The sequence below is a fragment of the Oncorhynchus masou genome, chromosome 6, assembly GCF_036934945.1.
Source record: "Oncorhynchus masou masou isolate Uvic2021 chromosome 6, UVic_Omas_1.1, whole genome shotgun sequence".
NCBI lineage: Eukaryota > Metazoa > Chordata > Actinopteri > Salmoniformes > Salmonidae > Oncorhynchus > Oncorhynchus masou.
In genome coordinates this window covers 41,958,993-41,971,346 of record NC_088217.1, presented here as the reverse complement: position 1 = coordinate 41,971,346, position 12,354 = coordinate 41,958,993, and the positions used below count along the sequence as shown (strand labels likewise).

General features: G+C 45.7%; 1 protein-coding gene across 2 annotated transcripts in view; it reads right to left on the bottom strand.

Annotated features, from left to right (window-relative positions):
- LOC135542072 (receptor-type tyrosine-protein phosphatase gamma-like) overlaps positions 1-12,354 on the bottom strand; it is a 292,645-nt gene that overhangs the window by 35,399 nt on the left and 244,892 nt on the right. For both annotated transcript variants that reach the window (XM_064968704.1, XM_064968703.1), the window contains exons 6-8: positions 12,115-12,181; positions 5,788-5,945; positions 2,056-2,248 (exon numbers count right to left, since the gene is read on the bottom strand). In XM_064968704.1, coding sequence (XP_064824776.1) covers positions 2,056-2,248; positions 5,788-5,945; positions 12,115-12,181 — 418 coding nt within the window. The remainder of the gene's footprint in view (positions 1-2,055; positions 2,249-5,787; positions 5,946-12,114; positions 12,182-12,354) is intronic.

Sequence of the window (12,354 nt, the reverse complement as noted above, 5' to 3'; positions counted from 1 at the left end):
TTACATGAAATCCAAATAAAAATCCATTTAAATTACAGGTTGTAATGCAACAAAATAGGAAAAACGCCAAGGGGGATGAAAAGCATTTACTCCTGAGGTCCTGAGGTGCTGACCTGTTGCACCCTCGACAACCACTGTGATTATTATTATTTCACCCTGCTGGTCATCTATGAACATTTGAACATCTTGGCCATGTTCTGTTATAATCTCCACCGGCACAGCCAGAAGATGGTCACCTCTCATAGCCTGGGTCCTCTCTATGTTTCTTCCTAGGTTCTGGCTTTTCTAGGGAGTTTTTCCTAGACACTGTGCTTCTACACCTGCATTGCTTGCTGTTTGGGGTTTTAGGCTGGTTTCTGTACAGCACTTTGAGATATCAGCTGATGTACGAAGGGCTTTATAAATCAATTTGATTTGATTTGCAAGGCACTGTTGCATACCATTCTCCTTTGTGTTTCAAGGGCAGAGGGGATGGAGCAAAGGATGCACACATGTACACACACGTACACACACATGTACACACACATGTACACACACACGTAAACACACACGTAAACACACACGTACACACACATGTACACACACATGTACACACACACACACACACACACACACACACACACACACGTACACATGTACACATGTACACACACACGCACGCACGCACGCACGCACGCACACACACACACACACACACACACACACACACACACACACACACACACACACACACACACACACACACACACACACACACACACACACACACACACACACACACCTGCACTTAAAAACATAGAGCAAAATTCATTTTCAGCCTGATCGCTTTCACAGAGGTGAGAGGCACACGGGTCCGGCAACACATCGAGCTGGAGGTAGAGAAAGGCTGCAGTCTGTTCTTTATTTGATGGAATTGTGTCATTTGTCAGTTGTGACACACAATGAGCTATGAGGAGAGTGCTGGATTGGAACGTTCCCTTTCTACTGGGCTCCTTGAGGAAGCATGATGCTAGCACATTGTGATTGTGCTTTCCTTGTGTCGTACAGTTTTGCACGCATATATGCACCCATGCACACACACACACGCGTGCACACACACACACACGCACGCACGCACACACACACACGCGCACACACAGACACACAGACAGACACACACACACACACACACACACACACACACACACACACACACACACACACACACACACACACACACACACACACACACACACACACACACACACACACTGTGTGTAATGCAGCAGGGGCTGTGGAGTAGAGTGAATAGGTGGCATATGGCAGGTCCCTCTACAGGCCCACCGTTAGTCTGCCTGTCTTCACTCTGCTCCCCTCCTCTCTTCTCCTCTCCTGTTCTGTTCATTTCTCCCCTCAGCCTGACGGATGCGCCCCCAGAAAATGTGCACAACAGCAGCTTTCAAGGACACACTTCTTATTGTCTGTGTACATTACAGTAATGTGCGTAGGTGCATGTACAGTGTTTGTGTGTGTGTTGGGGGAATGTATGTGTGTGTCTTCATTTTCTACATTGACATTAAAACTAAACGATGGGGACGGCAAGCAGCCAGAATGGTGTGGTCATGCAGTTCGGACAGATGCTAGCTGACTGTGTCAGAGGTTCGCAGGAGACGTGAAAGTGTGTAACCACACTCCGTGCTGTGTAGGGAGACATGTTGTACTGGAACCAGTAATGAGCCAGTAAAAGACTGGCCACTCGTGGGCCTCCCAGTACCGTATGGTAGGGGAGAAACACTCCTTGTTTGTCCCAAACCAGCAGAGAACATTCCAGAATGGCAGAGTCAGGATATGTTGGATTGTACCTCAGGGATTCTGAGGCATTCACATTTTGGTATGAGCAAGCGTTCACTGGAGAGCAACAATGTGCTCCTATCTTTGAAAACAATTTTACTCAAAAGTCTCCTTAAATGTCTAAAACTGAACACTTTTATGCGATTCACCTTTGAATAAGCAGCATGTGGATTGGACTGTAACCACGATGGGCAGTATCAAATCATGTGTGTGGTCTTGCCTTACCTTTGGATGCCTCCGTTCCGTACGGGTTGCCCAGGCTGTCCATCAGGTCAGGTAGCCAGGCGTCTCTGACTGCGGACTTGAAGACGTCACGGTTGTCGAGGCTTTGGATTGGCCGGAAGTTGCTCCTCAGGTATTCCACAGACTTCACATGGTCCTGCTGCTCCGTGGTGAAGATGGAGTAGAACGCCTCCAGCTAAAATAAAGAAAGAAAGAGAGAGGTAGAGAAAGAGAGAGGTAGAGAAAGAGAGAGATAGAGAAAGAGAGAGATAGAGAGAGGAAGATGGAAAAACGCACACCTTAAGGAGGAGAGAAATGACCATAATACATGTTGAGGATATTGAAACCTCTGACATCATGTGAACTGGAAAATTGAATTCATGAGCTGATTTGTTTTGTTCATGGCATCTTTCAAGCAGCCAATGCCCAGTGAGATCCTATTTTCCTTTGCCCATACATGTGTAATGCTGTAATCTTGTTCCTAGCTGAGAGTCTAAGAGGCGTGAAGGGCCAAGCTAGCCCAGCCTAATCAGGGGAATAGCGTTCATGAAGCAAACAGAAAAACATGAACAGCTGTCCCGCTCCTCTCCTCTCCTCAGCCCAGAGAAGAACAACCACCACCACAAAATAACCACTATCTGACCAGGAGCAGGGACCCAGGAAATAATCACAATAATCTGCCGAGCGGTTTAAGAGCTGCTTAAGATGATGAGTGCAAAGTCTGTCCGTCAACATCATGATGACACGCTAACGGCTACAGAAACAACATGAGCTGAGACTGATCATGTGAAAAACACACATTCGATTTCGAGTGAAAAAAAAGCGGATAGAGAAAGAGAGATGTAGGGAGGGAGGGTCTCATTTCCTCAGTGTGTGATTTGGTCAGGGAGTGGGAGTGAGGTTGTGGGATAAACAAGCAGTCGGTATGGTTACAGAGAGGGGGTTGGAACACTTCCCTGTCTGCTCGGCTCTGTGTGTGTTTACTAAGCAGACTGAGACTGGAGACCGAGGGAATACTCAGCTCAATGACCACCCCCTTCAGTGGCTGTAGAGGGGGTGTGTGTGTGTGTGTGTGTGTGTGTGTGTGTGTGTGTGTGTATGTGTGTGTGTGTGCACCACAGATTTCTCTCATTTGACACTATAGGGAAGATGTATTCAAGCAGAATAGTAAGGTATCTTCCATTCTTTGACAGGCCACATGTGATGTCCCTTAGGCTGAGCCCTTCTATAGGCTGCATTGGCCATCATGGCTGATCTGCTAAACATCAGTAACCTCCAGCCCTGGCACAGACAGCACAGGCTCAAGCCAGGCCGTGTCGAAGCAATACGCTGCTCTCCACCAAATCTCTTAATCAGACTAGAATCTGCTAATCCCTAATATGGCAACACCCTCCTGAAAAAGCAGCTTATTTGGGTTGAAATCTCTTCCAGGCCTGCCAGAGGATTTCTGTCTTCGTGTGGAAATCACAGTGCGATTGGAGACTAATCCTTCCAGGAGTGACGCCACACACACACACACACACACACACACACACACACACACACACACACACACACACACACACACACACACACACACACACACACACACACACACACACACACACACACACACACACACACACACACACACACACACACACTTCTGTGACTAGTGAGGAAGGCATCTGTGATGGGGAGAGCAGAGGGTTAAGTGGCCTGGCGTGGCACACACACACTCACACACTTACACAGTCCAGATGTTACAAGTGGAAGCATTTTAGGCGGAGCTGTCGCTATGGAATAGCTGAGCATCGATCTGCTTTAAAAGCCACCCTTAAGCTACATCTGTCACTCCCAATGACCTACTTCCACCACTGATCAAGAACAAAAGACTGAGATGGAGGGAGAGAGAGAGATGAAGACATAGACAGACAGGGGAGAGGGAGGGCACTGTCTTCTTTCCATGTTCTTTCATCTTGGCCAATGATGTTTTCTTCAAACCTCAGGACAGGGAAGGTGGTAACAATAGACTTCAAAGCCGAGTTGAATCAAATAAAAAAGATTGACTAATGGTCAGGGGTAAACATCCGGAGGATAGAGGATGGAGGATAGGAACGGTAATGATAAAGGATCAGAGTGACAGGAAGGAAGGACATGCTGCCTGGATGGATAGAGCCCCTGTAAGTCCCTGTCCTATTCATCAACACGACTCAAACATCTCCCTGATTCTTCATCACCTCTGATGTGTCGATCCGGATAGCTAGCTAGGTCTCCGCCTCTCAGGAGAGTCTAAAAAAATACTTCTTATACCAGGAAGCTCTGTAGAGGTGCTGTGAAAACCCCCATTGTATATTCCATATATATCCCAGAACATTATTCATTGTTGACTGGATCTCAGGCAAAATCAAATAATCCGAAAGGTCAGGCTCAGAGTTCCTCCATGCTGCTTTTCATCTTCTCTACTCTGCCTCTCTGCTCTCTTCTAATTCAGAGGATGACAACAGACAAATCCCCTCTACTCTGCTACGAGACACCTGCTGTCTTCTGGTGAAGAAGCACCATTCACCTTGAGCTCCCATAAACACCCTATTGTAAAACATGTCTGCCATTTATCATTGTATTCAAGAGTAAAATAACATTTGCTCATTTTAAATGATCCTTCTACATAATATTGGAAATGTCCCCCATTAGAAATTGTGTTCATTTTACAGTAGTTTATAACAGCGAAGGTGTGCATGCAGCTACTGTGGCCGCCCACCTTTCTGCTAGCTATTGAGGGTGCATAGACCTATGTACCAGTGTGCCAGTATGTGATTTAGCCAGCCAGTATGTGATTTAGCCAGCCAGTATGTGATTTAGCCAGCCAGTATGTGATTTAGTCAGCCAGTATGTGATTTAGCCAGACAGTATGTGATTTAGCCAGGCAGTAAGTGATTTAGCCAGACAGTATGTGATTTAGCCAGCCAGTATGTGATTTAGCCAGACAGTGTGTAAGGGGAATATGAAGCTGACTAGCGGTGAGCTAGGGATATTCAATTGGTACAAAGCTTTATGTATGAGTGACCTATCTCTGCGTGGGCCCAGAGCCAGCACCTCTCCTCCACAGCTTTTGAGCTGTCTGGTCCTTGACTAAGCTTTGGCAGATAAACACGGTCTGCCACTGAGCACGCTCACAGGGGCAACGCTCGAGCACCCCTCAACACCACAGCCCACACATTCCCTCTCTCACAGTCCTTTTCCTCCTCTTCCTCTGCTTCTTTCTCTCTTTACCTCTCTATCTCTAGCCATCTCTCTTTTTCTCTCCTCTCTTATTTCTCCCAATATATATTTCTCTCCCTTTCCCTCTTCCTCTCCTGCTGTGTCCCCTTATATAAAGCCAATACTTCTTCCACATTTGGCTTCTTCCAGCCGCACTCTTAAGTAAACTCATTTGGCCTCATTAGAATGTAAGTTTGACAAATGTTCCCTGGACTGTTGGGGAGGAGAGAAGGACCCAGCGAGGCCAGGAACTGCACCATCCCATTACTAGCCATGTTTGTCTCAACCCAGTCACAAATACAAACATCACACATTAGGTATGTGAGAAAATTACAGCTCCCGGAAGAAGGAGGCCATTAGTCAGAGGAAAGAAGTCAGTGTGTTGTGTGTGTGTGTGAGAGAGAGAGAGAGAGAGAGAGAGAGAGAGAGAGAGAATGAGAGAGAGAGTGATAGAGGGAGAGAAAGAGAGAGAGAGCGAGAGAGGAAGTGACTCACCTGTTTGTAGGAGAGGAACACAGGTCTGTTGAAGACGATCCACTCTACCACCTTGCTGCAGGGTGGGGTGGTGAGAGAGCCTGTGTAGCGATAGTAACCGCCCAATGATGACGGCAACAGATCCCTCAGAACAAAGGGCTCCAGGAAGGTTTCTTTCTCTTTGGGAGAACAAGCACAAGGAATCAGTATTGACCATTCAGTCACATCACATACAGACACTATAAACATGTAGTATATATATATATACTACGATGCTTGTGAATGAGAAAATATTCTTTTTTGATTGGAATAAACAGGGTCATGGGGATTTAGGTATAACACTCTAGTACTGATGTAAGTTGTCTAGTTTGGCTGCCATAAGGATTATTCAACCAGGCCTGAGTCAGAGCTGCTGTGTGTAACCACTGAATCTGGCCCCAGTGTCCCAGGCTACATCAGAACCCAATGGAAGACTCAAGATTGACACAAAAATACCCCTCTTATAGCTGATCAATCCCACTGAGGACAATCCGCCCATTTCCTTCCAAAATCCTTTTGTGATGGCAATGCTTACCAGTTAAAGACAACGATGGCATCCACACTTTGCCCAGGATAGAGATAAAGAGAGAGGCAAACCTCTTGTGCCATAACTTTTCATGACCAACAATGAGGAGTCTACCCCCAACCCCTCTAAAATAGAGATAACAATGTAAATAACCTCCAAAGATGTGGAGAGGAAACAAAACAAAATGGCTGTGTGAATCCTCCTGGCCCACATTTTCAATACATAACTAAACTGGGAATCCTATTGAGCAGGGGTGAAAAAGGGGCTTAGCGTGGTAGCAACGCACCACGAAGCCGCATCAGATTGGACGTGAATGGGAGAGCTGGGGGATTAAAGCCACTGCTGGAGAATAGAGGACAGAGAGAAGCAGGCACAGTAGCAGGGAAGGCACTATACTACTGCTTCTACCACAGCTGTACCACTAGCTAGGTTCACATGCTGTACTGTAGTCTACTGTACACTAAGCTATTTCAGCCTTTAGAAATTCATTTCCAATCAGGGTTGGAGAGTGCAGAGTCAGTGGAGACTTCAAAGCCACTGTGAGACGCTGAATTAATGGACTTGTAATGCCAGTGAGGAGCGGGGAGTTCATTTCAGCACTGTCACAGGAGACCACTGAGAAAGAACGGTTCACTGAGTTAACACTGAGCTAACACTGAGCTAACACTGAGCTAACACTGAGCTAACACTGAGCTAACACTGAGTTAACACTGAGCTAACACTGAGTTAACACTGAGCTAACACTGAGCTAACACTGAGTTAACACTGAGCTAACACTGAGCTAACACTGAGTTAACACTGAGCTAACACTGAGCTAACACTGAGCTAACACTAAGCTAACACTGAGCTAACACTGAGCTAACACTGGACAATGTACATATACTGTACATACAGTACATGCAAGAGAATACAATGACGTACAGGGTTAGGGGATTACAGTATGTCACCTCATCAGCCCCCCTCTCCTTTACGTCCATCATATCCAGCATTAAGACACCACTGTATCATACAGCTGGGATGTGTTTATTAGCAGATACTTGAATCACTCCTAAATCTTCATATTTTGCCCCAGTACTTTTTCACAGCTCAAATCCCCACGTCTTCAGACAGACAAAAGTCTGTGGCTTACGGCATACTTCAAATCAAATCAAATTGTATTGGTCACATACACATGGTTAGCAGATGTTAATGCGAGTGTAGCAAAATGCGTGTGCTTTTAGTTCCAACCGTTTAGAAATATCTAACAAGTAATCTAACAAATTCACAACGACTACCTTATACACACAAATGTAAAGGGATGAATATGAACATATAAATATATGGATGAGCGATGGCCATGCGGCATAGGCAAGATGTAGTAGATGGTATAGAATGCAGTATGTGCATATGAGATGAGTAATCTAGGATATGAAAACATTAATGAATGGCGTTATTTAAAGTGATGAGTGATACCTGTATTAAATCCATTACTACATTTATTAAAGTGGCCAGAGATTTGAGTCTGTATGTTGGCAGCAGCCACTCTATGTTGGTGATGGCTGATGTCTGATGGCCTGGAGATTGTTTATCAGTCTCTCGGTCCCAGCTTTGCTGCACCTGTTCTGACCTCACCTTCTGGATGATAGCGGGGGATTGTTTTTCAGTCTCTCGGTCCCAGCTTTGCTGCACCTGTTCTGACCTCACCTTCTGGATGATAGCGGGGGATTGTTTTTCAGTCTCTCGGTCCCAGCTTTGCTGCACCTGTTCTGACCTCACCTTCTGGATGATAGCGGGGAATTGTTTTTCAGCCTCTCGGTCCCAGCTTTTCTGCACCTGTTCTGACCTCACCTTCTGGATGATAGCGGGGAATTGTTTTTCAAGCTTTTCTGCACCTGTTCTGACCTCACCTTCTGGATGATAGCGGGGTGAACAGGCAGTGGCTCGGGTGGTTGTTGTCCTTGATGATCGTTTTGGCCTTCCTGTGACATGTAGGGGTCCTGGAGGGCAGGTAGTTTGCCCCCAGTGATGCGTTGTGCAGACCTCACTACCTTCTGGAGAGCTTGCGGTTGTGGGCGGAGCAGCTGCCGTACCAGGCGGTGATACAGCCCGACAGGATGCTCTAGATTATGCATCTGTAAAAGTTTGTGAGTGTTTTAGGTGACAAGCCAAATTCCTTCAGCCTCCTGAGGTTGGAGAGGAGCTGTTTCACTACCTTCTTCACCAGGCTGTCTGTGTGTGGGTGGACCATTTCGGTTTGTCCGTGATGTGTACGCCGAGGAACTCAACTTTCCACCTTCTCCACTACTGTCCCATCGATGTGGATAGGGGGCTGCTCCCTCTGCTGTTTCCTGAAGTCCATGATCATCTCCTTTGTTTTGTTGACATTGAGTGACAGGTTATTGTCCTGACACCACACTCCAAGGGCCCTCACCTCCTCCCTGTAGGCCGTCTCGTCGTTGTTGGTAATCAAGCCTACCACTGTAGTGTCATCTGCAAACGTGATGATTGAGTTGGAGGCGCGCATGGCCACGCAGTCATGGATGAACAGGGAGTACAAGAGAGGGCTGAGAACGCACCCAATGTAGCCTATGATTTGCATGTGTAGATGGGCACCCACTGTACTGAGTGTACATTACAGAGTCTCCTGCACTCATCGCGTTTATTCAAATAGGAAATGAATGAACAAAGGATTTTCATCGTTCCGGTAAGATTAAAGCCAGACAATGCCTTGGGCGTCATTTAATGTACATGCATGTGTTGACTGGCCCCAGCTTAAATCCACTCGCAACATCTATCTCCTGCACAAGAGATATCTGAGCTGTAAACTACACACAGACACATACACATGCATGGTCTCACACAAGCACACACACACAGATACTCAGAACTGTGTCTGTAAGCACTTGGCGTCTCCTGATATGTGTCCCGAGGACGTGTCTTTGTGCCTAGATTCTGTACCGGCCCTTGACGTATAATTAAATATTAAGACTAAGTAACCTAATGGATGATTACTTGAGCAGACAGATTTCCTGTTCCACAGGCCCTGTGCTTAAAATAGCAGCAGAATGAGCTCCTACGCTGCCACATTGATAATACAATTAAAGGCCTTCCTTTGAACCACAGGAAACACACAGAGCCATTGAAAACAGTGGATGGCTTCACAACGTTCTCACAACAAATCTTCCTCTGACACTTCTCACAAGTGTTTGTTTGTGCGTCTACGTGTGGATGGATCCCAGTGTGGATGTGTTGCAGTGTTAGGATTCATTTCAGCAGCGGTGGCAACGATTGTGAGAAAGGTTGGTTGGTTGGGGGTGTTGTTGGACGACTGTGAGAAGGTCACTTCTGGGCCATTCTGACAGGAATGCCTGAAAATTAAATGATGTTCTCTTCTTTTGTTTCATTTTATCTCTTGAACTACTCAATGACATCACCAGACAATTCTATACTAACCCCAGAGATGATTGATCTAGAGTAACTTTACTGTTTCATAGCTGACAATCTTTACATTCATCTATTAATAGGGTTGGCTCATAGAGATGGTTAGAAAATGCAACAAAGTATCTGTCCCATTATGGCGTCTGTGAGCATGGGTAGTGCTATTGAGGCCATCTCCACTTTGAAGTAGTCAATGTTCTTCTTCCACTACTTCCATGAGATGGGAAAACACACTGAAAGGGTCCACACTGCCACCTGGAGTGTGTTGTTTGAACTGGTTTAAAGCCAATTTGAGGATTGACTGCCACCTGCAGTTATGGAATGTGTGCTCAAGAGTATAATACATTGGCTGTTCCTTCCTACTGACCTGGATGGAATTATGTGATCCTTCCTGAACCCAACACAATGCCACAAATGTCTCATGTTTTGAGGGAGCGTACAATTGGCATGCTGACTGCAGGAATGTCCACCAGGGCTGTTGCCAGAGAATTTAATGTTCATTTCTCTATGCGAAGAAGATATGTCGCGCTGCATGAGGCAGATGGTGGTCACACCAGATACTGACTGATTTTCTGATCCACGCCCCTACCTTTTTTTAAGGTATCTGTGACCAACAGATGCAAATCTGTATTCCCAGTCATGTGAAATCCATAGATTAGGGTCTAATGAACTGTAACTCAGTAAAATCTTAGAAATTGTTACATAATTATTTGTGTTCAGTGTAGTTACATTGGAGGTTTCTGAAACGATCTGATGAGAATCTGAGGAAGATATGTTACTTGTTGTAACTTGTCCCTGTGATATTAAACGTCTCGGCAGAATAAAAATAAATAATAATAATAGTATTTATGTTTTTCAGTGGCGCCAACGATTAGCAGTGGAGGTGTGGCGCTGCTAAATGAAGATAGGGGAAACACTGTGTTGGAAGGAATAATTGTGTAGAATTTAGCCATCTTTAAGTATAGTGTTTTGCTATTTGTTTGCTGGAAGTTTGTGTGTGAGTTTGTGAGTATGTGTGTGTATGAGAATGCTTAATTCAAATCCATAAATCTTGAGAATCTCCCTCCCTCCGTGCCTGTCCCCTCCCCGTCTGGGGGCGGCAGAGCTTAAAATACATCTCTCCATTCACAACTGGGAGACAGCAAGAGACAGGCCTGTCAGCGGGGGAGGAAAGGGGGAGATGAGGGAGGCGGGGGACCCCACGGTCATATCTGTCTCGGATAAAGACAGTGCATATCTCACCCCCCGTCACACTGCCTGGCCCTGGGCACGCCACAGTCTGCCTCCTCTCTCCCAGCCTTAGCTCTTCCTCCCTCTCTTCTCCCGTCACATTCCCTCCCTCCTTTTCGTCTTCCCCCAGCACACTCCCTTCCTTTCTGTTCTCTCCATTCACACTACCTCACCTTCTCCTCTCCTCCTTTATACTGCCATCATCACACTCCCTCTGTCCTGTCCTCCCTCACGTTCCCTCCCATTTCCCGTTTCCAGTCACACTCCCTCTCTCCTCCTCTCTCGTCCAATCATATCTCCACCCTCTCACCACAGGACACCGCAAGAGCCCTCAGCAATAACACATGGCATCAAAGACACGAAGACAACGGGACTATCATTGGGACTGTCATGGTGACTGTCATTGTGAAATTGACGGGGAGGATAATTATGATATTGATGATGATAGATTTCACTGGTTACACAAAAAATAACGTGACAACAAAGATTGTATCATCATCATCATTACTGTCATTACCATCATCATCACCATCTTACAATATAGTTCTGCATTGTTTTACGATACAGATATATAGCTCTGTCTGTAAGACAAATTCTTATTGTATTAGTATTTCAAAGTTACACAGTCCTTCTACATCAGTGAGAGCTCAGTGAATCAAAGATCAGAGTAGTCTTTATCTTAGCCTGTCGAGTGCCTTAAGCCTTCACCCTTATAACACAATTCCTGTCAGATTTAGCAGCTTTATCTCATATCAGAGTTCAAACAATTACCAAACTATAATCACTACACCAAGGACACACCCGTATCCCTCTGGTCTCATCCAGACAAGGCTTGAATTGTCTCTTGCAGATCTGCTAAAAATTGTGGGCAGAACCAACATTAATATTCCTAATAGTTTATTTTGTCTGCCGGGACTCCTGGGGGCAACCCGGGGTATGTTCGATAATTAGGCAGTTGCAAAAGAAAAACGGACTACCCAATTACTGAAACACGAGTGAAAAGGAGATGAGATATTACGGTGTTACATGCAACCTTGCAAAAATAATGTTGTTATCCTCAATGAACAAATGTTGGTCAATGACTGGTCAATTCATAGTCCCTCCTGGAATGATTGGGTGATGGAAGTGTCACTCACCATGATGGACTACGCCCCTCAGGCCATGGATAATGGGGTCCACTGCTGGGTTGTCCTTCAGTCCCACCTGAAAACAGGAGAGGAGAGAGGAGCAGGAGACACACATTAGAACCTGGGTTATATCTAATACATTCAAATCTAACATTGATTCTGATACCTCTGATACTTTCACCCAACAAAGAGAGAAAACAGTAGTTACAAAAAGAGAAGGGAGGGCAGGGAGAGAGAGGGGATAGAGAG